This window comes from Haliotis rubra, unplaced genomic scaffold (assembly GCF_003918875.1).
Source record: "Haliotis rubra isolate DU_JTF1 unplaced genomic scaffold, ASM391887v1 Scf8, whole genome shotgun sequence".
Classification (NCBI taxonomy): domain Eukaryota; kingdom Metazoa; phylum Mollusca; class Gastropoda; order Lepetellida; family Haliotidae; genus Haliotis; species Haliotis rubra.
Genome location: NW_025767523.1, coordinates 2789205 through 2806616, shown reverse-complemented (window position 1 = coordinate 2806616; position 17412 = coordinate 2789205). Strand labels below are relative to the sequence as shown.

General features: G+C 39.9%; 1 protein-coding gene and 1 long non-coding RNA gene across 2 annotated transcripts in view; one reads left to right on the top strand and one right to left on the bottom strand.

The window, feature by feature from the left end:
- The window catches only part of LOC124261448, an 18678-nt gene extending 11033 nt beyond the window's left edge, over window positions 1-7645 (top strand). The window contains exon 3 of the long non-coding RNA XR_006894326.1: window positions 7556-7645. This is a non-coding gene — a long non-coding RNA (uncharacterized LOC124261448). The remainder of the gene's footprint in view (window positions 1-7555) is intronic.
- LOC124261447 (DNA ligase 1-like) overlaps window positions 1-17412 on the bottom strand; it is a 25133-nt gene extending 7721 nt beyond the window's left edge. The window contains exons 1-7 of the mRNA XM_046695762.1: window positions 16784-17412; window positions 15811-15976; window positions 13323-13431; window positions 12858-12936; window positions 8795-8842; window positions 7434-7495; window positions 6791-6929 (exon numbers count right to left, since the gene is read on the bottom strand). Of these exons, the coding sequence (XP_046551718.1) occupies window positions 6791-6929; window positions 7434-7495; window positions 8795-8842; window positions 12858-12936; window positions 13323-13431; window positions 15811-15976; window positions 16784-17062 (882 nt within the window). The 5' untranslated portion in view covers window positions 17063-17412. The remainder of the gene's footprint in view (window positions 1-6790; window positions 6930-7433; window positions 7496-8794; window positions 8843-12857; window positions 12937-13322; window positions 13432-15810; window positions 15977-16783) is intronic.

Sequence of the window (17412 nt, the reverse complement as noted above, 5' to 3'; positions counted from 1 at the left end):
CAAGGCAGTCAGGAGAAGGGAAACACGAAAAAAGTATGGACAGCTGTTTAACCATCATGTTGCCATGGATTTATTTTTACCCGAAACTGGAACAATAATTCCCTCTGCACAGATAATCCATCGGAAAATACAATGAGTGAGTGAGTTTAGTTTTATGCCACACTCAGTAATATTCCAGCTATATGGTCTGTAAATAATCAAGTCTGGACCAGAGAATCCAGTGATCAACAGCATGAGCATCGATTTACGCATTTGGGATACGATGACAGCTGTCAACAAAGTCAGCGAGCCTGACCACCCAATCCTGTTAGTCATCTCTTACAACAAGCATGGGTAACTGAAGATCAATTCTAACCTGGATCTTCATGAGTTTCGGAAAATACACCAGATCTATTGTCACAATGGTTTCTAGGACGAAGACAGCTGAGTGAATTAACACCACAACATGGGCAGCACCAAGTAGATCCAAGCAGCCATGGATGGACTGTTTGGAGGTTAAAACAATCAATACATAGTTCCATTATTCTAGGCGTACACCGGATATGGAAATGTTAGATATGTCTTAAAATTCCCTTAAGACTTAAAACAAAGGTTTTCCTACTTAATCTAGTGAATAAAGGCATGGGAGTGATATAGTTTTTGAACATCAAACGTATTACATGGAAATGATGAGATGAGCTGAAATAAGAGCTCAACACTGCAGTGCTGGCTAAACAGATTGATGATCAGAAATATCATTAATGGTGTGAAATATTCTATGATCATTGATATGAAAATTGTGTCATCGGTTTTATCTGACATGGACTATGGTGATAAAATATAGTTTTAATTTACAAACACATTAAACAAACTGACATCTTAATTCAGATGTTTCTAAACTATTTTGAGAATACCTGGGGCCTAGCTACCATTATGAAAAAAAGCCCGGGGCTTACACATGATTATTGCTAAAAAGGTTGGGCAAGCCCTCAGTACTATCCCAATGTAAAGCTTCGCAACCTATCGGGCTTACACGAACAAATTGGCTTGCTACGCGCCTGAATACTGTTTTTGTTAGTAATCCATGTATAAATATCACCACTGGCCAGTAACATGAAATATCGCACTTCCTTTCCGCCTTGTTTGTATTTTACCTCAAATTTATCATTCTGCTATTTATCGATAGTCAATCTGAAACCGAAAGTGGAATCTGCGGTGGCTGAGTGGGTTAGGCTGCTGACTTTGTGTGCTGGCGATTAGGTGCTTGACTCTGAAAGTTTGGGTTTGAATCCCATATTAGACTCAATGCAACAGAAGTACTAGAATCTGTACTTTACTGAGAAAGTGTACTCCCACACATAACATATGTTTGATAATCAATCGATACTAAGTTAATGATAATTGATCTCTATCGATAGCCAGCCCTACAACATTGCATTCAAATTGACTGCTCTTACACACTTGTGAGTGAGTGAGTGAGTTTAAGTTTACACCGCACTCAGCAATATTCCAGCAATATGGCGGCAGTCTGTAAATATTCCAGTCTGGACAAGGCAATCCAGTGATCAATGGCATGAGCATCGATCTACACATTTGGGATACGATGACATGTGTCAACCAGGTCAGCGAATCTGACCACCCCGATTCCATTAGTCGCCTCTTACGACAAGCATGGGTTACTGAAGACCAGTTCTAACCCGGACCTTCATGGTTGACTTATACACCAACATTCATGTACGGTAAGTTAAGAGTTGGTGAAGGTACTAGTTATAGATTCAATGGTAAATCCTCCAAACTGCATATAAGTAACATATTCAACGAAAAGGAATTAATATTACAACAAATCATGAATTGCTGGTAACAATGGAAAAAAGGGGTTGGTGGTGCAACATTCCAAGAACCATGAAATCACTCTGTGAACTTGATCAAATGTGCTTAGTGTTTTGTTTTGATGAACAATATTATAAATATGTAGCAGATATAATTTTACATTAACCATTCAGTACGAATGCCCCAAATCTCAATAAGAGTCAGTGAGTGAGTGGGTGGGTTGAATTGGATTGGAACAGTGTCATTAGGGGCAAGTACACACGAAAATAAAACTATCTTTCTTTAACTTTATCAACATAAAAAATATTTCATGATACTAACATTGCCAAAACAACACACATATCACAAATAACCAACATAAATCTTGGCATTAAATTAAGTCATATTTTTCACATTCATAAAAAGTTCTAGTTCCATAACAAACTATGGCTCATCTCCCCTGCGCTATGTCATGCCAGTCAGTTGATCAAGGAATGAAGTCATCTAGACGGGTTTTACGTGGTGCAAGTTCAGACGTGTGATTCATGCGTCTACTGTTATAATTCTCTTGATGCCACAGTACCATATGTGTCTGTTCTCTACAACCCTCACTTTGATGTCGAATAAAAGTTATAAATACATTGCAGACACAATTTACTGTTGGGTGATTTCATCCACTGTTATTGTAGGCAAAGCAAAATTACTGAAAATAAGGTACATCAAACACAACTTAATTACCGTTCATGGTTTTATTTAGTGTATAATTTGAAACATACGTATGAAACAGAATTGAATTTCAAACAAAAGAACTGAAAGATCACAAGTTATCATTCTGAAACACTGCTGATAACCAAAGAATAGTTTGAAATGTCTTGGAAAACACATACAAACACAAACGTCATAGTGAACTTTCCACCATATTGGATTGTGTTTACAAGATCATGTTTTATAGACACCTATTACATCACATGTATCGCATATATTTCAAAATCAGTTGTGACAGATAAATCCAGGGATAGAAATGCAATGTTTCTGAAGGGTGCCAAAGGGTACCAGACAGATAGTTTAGGTGTACCTTTGTGAAAATAAGTGTGCCTATACCTTTTGATGATCCATTTAAACTTAACAACACAACAATTGTCATTTCAGTTTATTGTTGAATTAATGAGTAAACATCATGTAAACCTGTGAACTTGAGGGCTGAATTTCCTAAACACTATCAAGACTGCCAGAATAGTTCATCTTGATTTGTCCCGGGCCCATGAACTAACCCACAAACTATGTTATCATCCAAAACAGGATGTCCTGTTATCCACACTGGCATTCAAAATGGCCATGTTAAGCTGTGAGATTGAGAATGTCACCGATAAACATTTGGATTGGCATTTGCCATTAAAATGAATCATAGTGAGTATTTTTTTGGTAGTTTTGTCATGAAAATATTTCATCCGTGCCATGGCATGCAAATTATGCACTATTTGGATCCCTGACATACCTGAAATCCTCACACATTTTACAACCAAATGACAAAGGGTCTTTGTCACCAATGAAAAGTGACTGAGGGATATACAGAGAAATTAAAAAGGTGTGAAAATAAACGCTGTGCTAAGAAAAATGCTCGTTTTAAAGGTAAATTCAGATTGTTTATGCGTCACATTTCCTTCTATTTTTAGAGAAACATTCATCAACTTCTTTCAGACACTCACTACTTATTTATGAGTATTTCTTGCTAACACCAAAAACAAATAACAAAATACAGGCTTTCAGAATGTTTCAGATTACTTGCACAACACATTTATTCATAAGTTGTCAGTTCCCTAGTAAAATCCTGTGTACTCTGTCAGTAAAAACACACTATTTTGAGAAAGTCACTTGTAGTGGCATCACTTATAGGCATTGCTGCACATATTGGGTATTTTCCTTGAGGTGAAGGGTTATGAATGAAAGCATGCACTATCAATCTATATCCTGTAGTTTCAATTATAATGCAGATTTTGCATATCTTTAACATAATTTTTAATGCCATTAATTTCACTATGGATACAGGGTTTAACGTGATGCAGAAATGTGCATCCAGTACACAAAACTATAGAATTAGAGAAAACTCCAAATACCGCATCCCGAGTGATGCACAAAAATACCTACAGCACATCAACAGCGGTGATCTGTGTGTGTTATTTCACCATCAGTCATGTACACTGTTCACATGATCACTGATTCATTCCAGGCTCTGAAGTCATTATCTGAACATACACTACACAACACCATTTCAATACTATACAGGACCCTAATATTACCGGTGTAACAGGCCAAACTTTCCCCCTGGCCAAACCTTAGGCCAAACCCCACCCCCAAGCCTTTGGGAATGTTTGTCCCAGGCCAAACTTTCCCCACCCTTGAATCAACTTTAAAGGCTACTTGTTTCCCATCCTTGTTCTTATATTAAAAGGGGGATATTCTGGCCTAGCTGGGCTATTTCTTCCCCAACCTTGTTTTCATGTTTATGTTCGTCTTGAAAAAGTCAGAAACGAAAACAAGACAGCTATTCATGTGAACACATTGATAAAATATTCCTGTTGATGTCAAGTTTTATTAACAATTTACAGGTCATCTTCATTTTCATATATAACATGTACATGGTTCCCATTTTATTTCAATACCCTTCTATAAGGTGAGATTAAAAGGAAAAGCAAGCATAAAAGCAAAGATATTATATTATTACTATTGTTTTATATTATCATTTACTTATTTTTAGATTTCAATAATTTACTTATCCCCATTTACTCAAAATTGGCTTATGTCAAAATCAATACTATATTTGAAACTTTAACTAAATACCCAGTTTTAAACTTGGATGTCCATATCCATTAGAAATTTTATTCCCTCACTCATGGCTTTAAATATGGCATCCATGTCGGCGACATCAACTTAACAGTTGGAAGCAGATGTAAACATCAACACAACAACAACAACCCAACACAATATCTGTATGAAATGCTGTATCATCTATCATTCAACTATATTGCCTTATTCTCTATTCAAAAGACAAGGTTTCATAAGGGATATACAGTGTACTTGGCCCATGGATATCTGAATCATATTTCATTCACCAAAAGTGATCATGGATTAGTAAACAAGTTTATGTGAATAATGTTCCATTACAGTTATACATAAATACAACAAATATTAGATAATAAACAGCATGATAAGAGAGCAAGCAACCTGTGTATATTACATCTTATTTACCCATCAAATGTGCGATTGAATGTTTACATCTTATGGTGGACAGATGAAGAACTAATGCAACGTGTCTTCATAGGATAGGATTGGTGGCAGGAGCAGGATGGATTTAGAGATATATGCCATTCAAACATGTATGCATTCAAATCACTACACCCAAGTCAGAGGCAAAAATGGACTATTTAGCAAAATGTGTACCAAAATAAAAGTCAAACCTACAGTTGGTTTATAAGAGCAATGGTGGGGAAGAAGTAGCCTAGGTAGGCCAGAACCTCCCCCTTTTGATATAAAAGCAAGGGTGGGGAAGAAGTAGCCTAGGTAGGCCAGAATCTCCATGTGGGGTGGGGAAGAAGTAGCCCTTTTGATATGAGAACAAGGGTGGAGAAGAAATGACCTAGCTACGCCAGAATCTCCCCACTTTTCATAGCAAACAGAACAAAATATCCTAGTTTCAACAGGGGAAAAGGTTTGGCCTAGGGGGGGAAACTTTAGCCTAGCCCAAACTTTCCCTGGGGTAAGAATATCCTAGGACAAAACCTCCCCGGGGAAAGTTTGGCCTAGGCCAGATTCTCCCTGGGGAAAGTTTAGACCGGGAAGAAATGGCCTGCTACACTGGGAAGGACCCGTAAAATTTATTGATGAAGGTCCCCTGGACCCTCACTTCTGTAAGTCAAGGTAAAACCCTGGGATATCTTTTGTGGGACCAATTGTCACCAATTATGTCATAACTAGTAAGGGTAATTCTAAAATTTCAAATAACATGCATTTTTGGTCTACAACTGAATGTGCCATGTGGTTTTCTCATTCTCATGAAAACTTAAAATTCTTACAATGGCTATGAGTGAGTGAGTTTAGTTTTATGCCACACTCAGCAATATTCCAGTTATATGGCGGCGGTCTGTAAATAATCAAGTATGGACCAGACAATCCAGTGATCAACAGCATGAGCATCGATCTGCGTAATTGGGAAACGATGGCATGTGTGAACCAAGTCAGCAAGCCTGACCACCCAATCCCGTTAGTCGCCTCTTACGACAAGCATGGGTTACTGAAGGCCAATATTCGAACCCGGACCTTCACAGGTCTACAATGGCTATGAAAAATGACCACTTCTTGGTACATATCCTGAACACTTAAACCTAAGGGAACTATGAAAGCAGACAATTCACAATAAATCAATCATGTGGGAATTAGTCTACTTGACTGAACAGCTGCTATTCACGCTTTGGCAATAATGGATTTGAAACACGTACTGAAAGTGGACTTCAGTTACAACTGCATATTAGGCATCAATCAGTTTTCACCTGGGACGTTTCAAAGCTGTTACATACTCTGTGTACACTGGCTTATAGTGTGGATTTGGTAGACTTCTCACACATAGGGTGTATACATGTGAACATCTGGGTTAGAATTGGTCTTCAGCAACACATGCTTGTTGTAATAGGTGACCAACGGGATCGAGTAGTAGACACCAATGCCTAACCTGTGGATTATTCCAAGAATGACACCATTACCATGCCTTTTGATTGTCCCAAGAAGCGAGTAATGGGATCGGATGGTCAGGCTCACTGACTTGGTTGACACGTGTCATCACATCTCATATTTGTAGATCGATGCTCATGCTGTTAATCACTGGATTCCATTACTTGCATACCGCCGCCACATAGCTAGAATATTGTGTGGCGTATAACCAAACTCACTCACTCACTCTTAACAAAGAAACTAACACCCTGACCTATTGCCCTCTCGAGTCTCGACCTACCTGAGGTTTAGCCTGTCCAGCCTTGGACTTGTCCCATTCCCTCATGAGTTTCTCCGAGTCATCCAGCCAGCTGTTGATGTTGATCAGATCCTCATCTATTCCACTGGCAGCTTGCAGTTTCTTCAGCCTGGAGGTCAGTCTGCAGGGATAAGTGACAAGATTTATACCTTTGGTGCTACAGGTACCTAGGAAAGAAAAACTTAAAGACAGAAAGAGAAATGAGTGAGTGAATGAGTGCGTGAGGTTTTACGCCACTTTTAGTAATATTCCTGTAATATCATGGTGGGACACCAGAAATGGGTTTCACACTTAGTACCCATGTAGGGATTCAAAGCCGGGTCTTAGGCGTGACAAGCAAACGTTTTAGCCACTAGGCTACCTCACCGCCACCACGATATAGGAGGGCCACCATGATCTAGCAGATAGAGCATCTGCCTAGAACAACAAAGGTTGGTTTGGTCTGCGGCCACTAAACAAGATGGTACTTGTTGTTACCCTGCCTGGTGCCTGGTATTAACACTGTTGAAGGAACAACACAAGCACTGGTCTCACTCTTGAAACATAAAATCTGTCACTTGTACAAATTGTTCAGTGAAACACTTAAAAATGATATGATGATGGTAATTAGCAATAAGAAACTCACTTGAGTTTGTCTTTTTGTTTTTCTTGCAGGTCGACACGCATGTTCTTCACTCTTGTTTGAGCCTGCGGAAAAAAGAATGAGTTATATGCATGATACTTGACATTACCTCTCAGCTTATTCAGACATTTCTGGGTGCTGCTGTACAAAATAACCTTGGCGCTAAGACTGTTGTAAGTCTATGTCGAGGTATGGGATTTATGATCACCTTAGTGCTAAGGTTGTTCTGTACAACGGCACCCTGACTGTTATTTGTCAGTCGATGAAACATACATACTCAGTTGTAGCAGGGCTCTAGAAACTTCAGGCCTAAGCCATAAGTTTACTTTCTGGATCCATGTTACCCTTGGGTTTCTCAGCCAACCAAGACATTATCTTTTATCCTTTACTTTATGTAGGGGAAAAGCCAAGAGCGATCCATGTAAATGCTTGACACTTTACTAGAGGTGAAACGGTAAACCGTGGTATTAGTAGAACGGCGGTATTTTGCCTTTGGTTCGGTATATCGAATGCAATCCAAAAATTCGGTATTTTAGGTTTATGTACCGTAATTTCTATCAAGTCATAAAATGACAGATTTGTTCATTCAAAATAACAAAGATTATGGTTATTGTTTCCAATGTTATCAAACAATGTAAGGGTTGGCTCTTGTCAATTTTCTGCATTATGATTATATCTCATATACCGAACCGAAATGGACTGAAGCGAAGGCCTTGTACCGCTATACGTACCATACCATGGTAAGAGCGTACCGTTTCACCCCTACACTTTAGTGAACTTGACAAGGACATGAGATGCATACATGCCAATAATTATCATAAACATAGGGAATCAAGTCCACTGCATGACATTCAGACATCTAAGGGACATAACTCCACCTTAAGCATTGCTCTTTAATAAATCTTGTCAACCCATGGATGGAACCAGTGCTCTGTTGTTAGGACCCATGAAGATCTGGGTCAGAACTGGCCTTCAGTAACCCATGTGTGTTGTAAGAGGCGACTGATGGGATCAAGTGGTAAGGCTCGCTGACTTGGTTTACACATGTCATCATATCCCAATTGTGTAGAACAATGCTGATGATGTTGATCCCTGGATTATCTGGTCCAGGCTTGATCATTAACAGACCGCCACCACATAGCTGGAATATTGCTGAGTGCGGTGTTTAACAACAAAGTAACCAAGCTTGTTGTACAAGAGGTGATGTTATAGGTAACATCGCCGGACTTGGTAACTTGGTTGATGTGACGATCCATAATTTGGCTGATTTAGTAGACACCTGTCCTTGTGTTGTCTGGTCCTGACTTGATTATTTGACATATCTCACATTGTTGAGGGTGGCATAAACCCACAAAACATCTCACCTTTTTACTCTGCCTCTGCCTCTGTTTTATCTGCTGAGCAAGTGATATCTGAAGAAGAGACAAAGACAAAACTTCAACATCAGAACCACAACTTTTGTCTTAGTGGTTCAAGGCTTTCTAATCTGGATGCAATTTTTAGCGGATGCAAAATAATTGACAATAGCCCAATTACTTCTGAGTTTCTGGTCTACCACTGTCAAAACTTCACTGGTTTGAATGGCGGTATAGTGGTACATAGGGCTTCAACGAGTCCATTTTTTGGGACTCGAGTACTCGAGGGGTGAGACTCGACTCGGACCCGAAGTACTCGAAATTCATACCTTTCAAGCAAACGATCAATTGTCAAGATAGTTACCTAATCATTTTAAGAAGTGAAATCTCAGTCGATGTATAATATTTACTCTCATCTGCAGACTTGTAACAACTAATACCATACAGCCACACCGTGTGAGGAGTACACTATTTAATCTAGGTGTTAATAAAAACATTATCAGATGGCTTAAAGAATTCAGGGTACATAGAACTCAGTATGTCAGTGTCAATGGCTATCAATCTTCTTTTCTCTCAACCTCTACTGGAGATCCACATGGCTGTGTTCCTTCATCCGTACTCTTCGTTTTGTATACCAATGACTGTTACTTGTCAATATATGACTTGTTTACTGTGAAATTTGCAGATGACGCCACTGTTAATGGCCTAATTTCTGATTCTGAACATTATTATCGTCAAGGTATTGACAAAACCGTAATGACAGTTTTTTATCAAACCTTTATTCAAAGTGTGTTGACCTACAATTTTCTATGTTGGTATGGGGATCTGTCTCATCTTAACAAAAACAGACTTTTCAAAATTGTTAATACTGCTTGCAAAATTTCTGGAGTGTATTTCGAGTATAGTCAAAAAGCAGCTAAAATTAGATTTGACAGTTGACATATTTGATCTCACCATTTTGAACTACTTCCTTCTGGACGCTGCTGTAGATTACCTTCCCTCAAAACAGAGTGCGACAGTCTTTCATACCATCAAGTATTCGTGAATGCAACAAATATTTTGAATCACCATCATGTGATTAGAACTAGAATTATTCAGCCTCTTTACCTATGTGGTTAAGTGTATTATATCATGTCAGTTTTATTTGTAAATAGCATTCGTTTTGAGCATGTAATTATTGTGTATATTTTTGTGAACTGTGTATATATTTATTTTGAGACAGTTTGGATGTATGAGAATTTCCTCCGGGATAATAAAGTTATATCTTTTTCTTAATATTAGACGTTAACGGCCGCTCATGCTTAGCACATGGCAGACAGTCCGTCAACGTCAATAATTCGAGTTATCTCCCCTTTTCGAGTCCTCAAGTCCTTGAAAATGGACTCGAGTCCAGCTACACCGACTCGTCCTCGAGTACTCGAGTACCCGTGGAAGCCCTAGTGGTACATACCATATACAATTATCTTACCTCACACATAAATGTCATTTTATGATTGGCTAAGTTAATCAATATACCGTGCTTACAAGCAAGTCATATTTTCTATGTTACCCGCTGGAAATGCCGAACTGTGGGAATTTGTTTAGTACTTCGTGTTAGTAGTGTTTGGGCTGTTGCCTAACTCTGGTACTCCTTATTATGATCCAATACCCGTGCTTCAAACAGTTCAAAATTAACATTGAGGAGTTTGGTAAGATAAATACATTGTTCACTGGTCCCTCGGGGGCGATGGGTTGATGTACCCTCTATGTTTGTTTATGTTGCCTGAGGGTACATCAGGCCATGTCCCCCTCGTGACCAGTGAACAACTTATAATATTCCTCACCGTGATCCATTTAATGAAAAATGTAATATATATGATCGATTCAAATGATTCAGAACGTATGTATGCACCCCATCAAACTATTTATCTGTGGCACTTTCAGTTTCACAGCTTATGGACAAATTGAATGACTGTGTGCATGACAAGGAAATCCTGTTTTGGATGATAACATAGTTTTGGTATTAGGTAATGAGTTCAGGACAAATAAAGATTAACTATTCTTGCAGTCATGATAGCAGGGCTCGATGTTAACCCACTTGCACCAGTCAAATTCCAGTTGCACTGTTTTTAATGCAATATGCAATATCAAAAATATGCTATTGAATTATGTAGATGTTTTATTCAGAAGTTTACTCACTCAAAAATTTACTTGCACCTGGTGCAATTTAGACAAATAACTAGGCTGCATTTTGTAATATTGGGTTGCACCAGTGCAAGTAACAAAGCACTAAATTGAGCCCTGTGATAGTGTTCGTGAAATCCACCTCTCAAGTTTACAGGTGTTACATGTGAGTCAGTGAGTGTGTGAGTTTAGTTTTATGCGGCACTCAGCAATATTCCAGCTATATCACGGCAATCTGTACATAATGGGGTCTGGACCAGACAAACCGGTGATCAGCAGCATGAGCATCGATCTATCCAATTGGAATATGATGATGTGTGTCAAACAAGTCAGAGAGCCTGACGACCCAATCTTGTCAGTCGCCTCTTACGACAAGCATGAGTTACTGAAAGATCAATTCTAACCCGGTGCTTCACGGGTCTGTTACATGTTGTTTACAAATATATTAACAATAAGTTGAATGACATAATTGTTGTGATATTTTAAGTTTAACTGGATCATCAAAAGGTATGGATACGCTTATTTTCACAAAGGCACACCTAACTTTTTCTGACTTGTGCCCTATTCATTTCTATCCCTATTATAGAGCAAGCAGTTGTATAACACGGACAGTTCAATGTATCATAACACTTATCAGGGTCGGTGGAGTAGCCTGGTGGTTTAAGCGTTCGCTTGTCATGCCGAAAACTGGGGTTCGATTCCCCACATGGGTACTATGTGTGAAGCCCTTTTCTGGCATCCCCTGATGTGATATTGCTGAAATATTGCTAAAAGTGGCGTAAAACTAAGCTCACCCGCTAACATTCGAAAGAAGAGAACAATGAGAACAACTGCCTGATATTGACGTAGTACACAGAGTATAGTCCGTTTGGCTCAAAAGCGGACCGATGAATTGCAATCTAACTCGAAAACTAATAAACATAAAATACTCAATGAAACGCTAATCATAATCAAAACATTAGACCAACTCTGTGATTTGTTTGCAGAATTTATGTTCTAAAATTAAAAAAGTTGTTTAACAAACTATCATTAAAAATTTGACACAGTTCACTATTTGTTACGAGGGAGGAGTGCAGAGAAAGGGACAGCCAGGTGTTAGACTGACTGACTGAGTTTGGTTTTAAGCCGCTTTTAGCAATGTTCCAGCAACATCACGGCGGGGACACCAGAAATGGGCTTCACACATTGTACCCATGTGGGGATTCGAACCTGGGTCTTCGGCGTGACGAGCCAAAGCTTTAACCATTAGGCTACCCCATCGCCCCCTGCCAGGTGTTAGAGAAGCAAATGCCGACAACACTATTGATTCATTAACCTGTGCTGTCCCGTCTCCATCCTTTCTCACACACCTGGCTGTCCCTTTCTCTGCACTCCTCCCTCGTAACAAATAGTGAACTGTGTCGATATTTTAATGAAAGTTTGTTAAACAACTTTTTTATTTTTAAGACATAAATTCTGCATAAACCTCACAGAGTTGGTCTGAGGTTTTGATTATGATCAGTGTTTCACTGAGTATTTTATGTTTATTAGTTTTCGAAGTTAGATTGCAATTCATCGGTTCGCTTTTGAGCCAAACGGACTATAGACTGCACTGATGGTGTGGCACATTTTGCAGGAGAAATATTGCCATTTGAATGATGTTACTTCAGCCCGCAATGGAGACCTGGGTTTGTATCCCCACATGGGTACAATGTGTCAAGACTATTTCTGGTGTCCCCTTCTGTGATATTGCTGGAATATTGCTAAAACCAGCACAAAACCAAACTCTCTCACTCTCTATTTCCTCACAGTGGAACCAGCCCATGGCTTAATTCACTGGTTATACATTACGAGTACTCCGCAGAGAGACAGTATGTTCCCCTTGAAGGTCAGGGGAGGTAAAGAGTGAGGTACTGAGGAAGCTACTTACTGACTTATGGACTTCTTTCCTGATGTAAGCAGCCACTTTCTGTGTGGCCTTGTCACAAGTTCGGGAGTCAGCATCAGCCCTGAAGAAATACGAAGGGGTCACATACGGCTAAGACAAACAAAGGAAATAGCTAAAAAATGTAACAGTGAGTGAGTGAGTGAGTGAGTGAGTTTAGCTTTACACCGCACTCAGCATGGCGGCGGTCTGTAAATGATTGAATCTTGGCAAGACAATCTAGTGACCAACAGCATGAGCATCAATCTGCGCATTTGGGATACGATGACATGTGTTAACCAAGTCAGCGAGCCTGAAAACCCTCTTACGACAAGCATGGATTACTCTAACCTGGACCTTTATGGGTTATAGATGAAACAGGCATACAGTGTAGATGTGTGGCAGAAAGATGTCTCCTAATGTGTTGGGTAGAAAGATGTGTCCTGTTGTCTGTTGAGTGCATGAACTCACAACATATCTCGCTCCGTGGTGCGCACACACTCCAGGACAATGTCCAGATCCATGACGTCCTTCCCTTTCCGTGGCAGGTCATACGTGCTCCACACCGACACCGACCGACCTGTCACATAATTCATGAGTGGAAATAACTTTACAATTTCTAGTGTACTCTAGTACAGGGACACATGTAAAATCACTTGCCCTGATAATTTTTCCACTACTATACCGGATTTTATAAATAAACAACATAATTAACATTGGAAAGTCAACTGGACACCGGTACAGAGTGATATACAAATTTGCTTGCCCGACAGAAAAAAACACTGGACTGGGACGTCAGGCAATGGGTTATTTCCACCCCTGCACTAACATCACTGTGAACTTTTAATGCGTAATGACAAGTTGCACTAAACGGAGAAGACACTTAATAAAAATGCATGGTCCATACAGGAATACATATGTGAATGGAATCTGTATGTGTAACAGTTAAACTGTTACCTTGTCGTACACGTGTTGAGTGGTATTGGCACTGTATTGGCATATAGAAGCAATTTGGAATATTTGGAATAAGTTAGTTATAAGTTATAATTGTAATTAGTTATTTTCACAAGATGGATACCCAGACATTATTTTGAGTTAATCAGTACCCTGGAGCATCAAGCTGAGCAACACTAAGTACCATTGTTTAATGTCTTTAGTTATCACACCGTTGGGGATTGAACAAGAGATGGACAGAACACAACCACAACAGATGGACAGACAACAGATGGACAGACAACACAACCACAACAGATGGACAGACAACAGATGGACAGACAACACAACCACAACAGATAGACAGACAACAGATGGACAGACAACACTATACAGATGGACAGACAACAGATGGACAGACAACAGACTACAACAGATGGACAGACAACAGACTACAACAGATGAACAGACAACAGACTACAACAGATGGACAGACAACACTATACAGATGGACAGAATACAGATGGACTGACAACAGACTACAACAGATGGACAGACAACAGACCACAACAGATGGACAGACAACACTATACAGATGGACAGACTACAACAGATGGACAGACAAGAGACCACAAGATATGGACAGACAACAGACTACAGATGGACAGACAACACACCACAAGAGATGGACAGACAACACACCACAGATGGACAGACAACACACACAACAGATGGACAGACAACAGATGGACAGACAACACACAACAGATGGACAGACAACACACCACAGATATGGACAGACAACACAACAACAGATGGACAGACAACAGATGGACAGACAACACAACAACAGATGGACAGACAACACAACAACAGATGGACAGACAACACAACAACAGATGGATACAGATGGACAGACAACACAACAACAGATGGACAGACAACACAACAACAGATGGACAGACAACACAACAACAGATGGACAGACAACAGATTGACAGACAACACAACAGATGGACAGACAACACAACAACAGATGGACAGACAACACAACAACAGATGGACAGACAACACAACAACAGATGGACAGACAACACACAACAGATGGACAGACAGACAACAGATGGACAGACAACACACCACAACAGATGGACAGACAACAGACAACAGATGGACAGACAACACACAAACAGATGGACAGACAACAACAGATGGACAACAACAGATGGACAGATGGATAGATGGACAGACAACACAACAGATGGACAGATGGACAGACAACACACAACAGATGGACAGACAACATGGACAGACACAACAGATGGACAGACAACACAACAAATGGACACAACAGATGGACAGACAACACAACAACAGATGGACAGACAAACAACAACAGATGGACAGACAAACACAACAACAGATGGACAGACAACACAATGGACAGACAACACAACACAACATGGGATGGACAGACAACACAACAACAGATGGACACAACAATGGATGGAAGACAACACAACAACAGATGGACAGACAACACACAACAGAGATGGACAACACAACAACAGATGGACAGACAACACAACAACAGATGGACAGACAACACAACAACAGATGGACAGACAACACACAACAGATGGACAGACAACACAACAACAGATGGACAGACAACACAACAACAGATGGACAGACAACAGATGGACAGACAACACAACAACAGATGGACAGACAACACCACAACAGATGGACAGACAACACAACAACAGATGGACAGACAACAACACAACAGATGGACAGACAACACAACAACAGATGGACAGACAACAACAAATGGACAGACAACACTATACAGATGGACAGACAACACAACAACAGATGGACAGACAACACAACAACAGATGGACAGACAACACAACAACAGATGGACAGACAACACACCAGAAAACAAGCCCACTTGACCTTCAGTCCAGAATGAGTAACAATATCAGGGTAACAATAACCATGGACACGTCTCTCTGCTGACCTCGTGACCTTTCCTCCTCCTCGTCATCATCGTCCATGTTCTGTCTTGATGCCTTCTTCCTTTTCACAGGGCGAGACTTGCGAGACGCTTGTGAAGTTGATGGTTTTCTTTGGTCTTTGGTCTGAGTCTTCTTCTTGGCAGGTGATGGAGATGTGGAAACAAAGCCCTGGGTGGGAAGTAGAGAACCCATAGTTTACAGTTTGTAATTACACATCATAAAAATCCATATCTCAGCTTAATCATGGCTGGACATAAATGATCACTGGACCAGGCACACCATGAACAAGGAAACCGTGCCATAATCCCAATATGATTAACTATTATATTTTTAACATCCAAAAATAACTATATTCGAAGAAATGTACGGTAATCTACTGTTATAATGAACTCAAAGTGACCTCTAATTTTAGTTTGATGTAACTGTAGTTCATTATAAGTATTTTGACTAAAATATACGGCAAGTGGCTGGGACACCCCCAAAAATGTTCAATATATACTGAGTGAAAACAAAATGGGATCAGATGAAAGCACAAGTATTCCTTTATTTGTTTCCAGGTTTTCTTCACAAGTTATGCGATACAAAGCTTGTGAAGAAACCTGGAAAGAAATAAAGGAACACTTGTGCTTTCATGTGATCCCTTATTTTTTTCACTCAGTATATATTATAATCGCATTCATTATGAATGTTTACACTGCTTTTAGCAAATATTCCAGCAATATCATGTCAATGGACACTAAATACAGGCTTCACACATGTGGAGGATCAAACCCTGGTCTTCACTGTGATGGGAGAACACATTAACCACAGGACTATCCCACCGCACCTTGTGAGTATCTAAGAGATCTATTGACAGCATTAATCTTTCTGATGCATTTTACTAGGAAACAGACACAGTAGTTAGAAAAGCCAAAAATTGGACATTGGTAATATTTCAAACAAATATTATAAGGATCAAAGGTCTGAATATCTTACTGGCGTATCTTCTTCTCTTGACCGTGTAGTCTTTACGAGTTTACGAGACGTCATTCCTCGTTTTGTCAGTGCTGATATCTTCTTTCCTTTCCACAGACTCCCAGTCATCACTGACGCATGTCTGGCACCTCGAGGCGTGACCTCCGTATCCTCCATCTCCAGCTGCAGCGATGTGTTCACCGACGATGCATCAAAGTCACTATCATTTGTAGCCTCACCACCTGAGGTGGCTACTGGAACCCCAGGCAATGTCCTGACATCGATGTCTGTTGACTTCATCCTCTGTTGTTCTTCCTCTTCTTCTTCCTCCTGACCAGCAGGAGACCTAGAGACTGATCTGTGATATCTTTCACGCCCTATTGGTTTCTCAGTGTCTTCTTCTTCTCCATCTTCCAGATCACCAGATGGTGACAAAGATTTGGATCTGCCATACTTTTGCTTAACTTTAGATTTCACATTGTCTTCTTCCTCTTCATCTTCCGAAAGATCAACTGATGGAGACAGAGATTTGGATCTGTCATACTTTTCCCTACTTCCTGATATCACATTAGTTTCTTCCTCCACTTCTTCCTGGCAGATCAGCCGAGGGAGATAGAGATTTCGATCTGCTATACCTTTTTCCTGCCTCT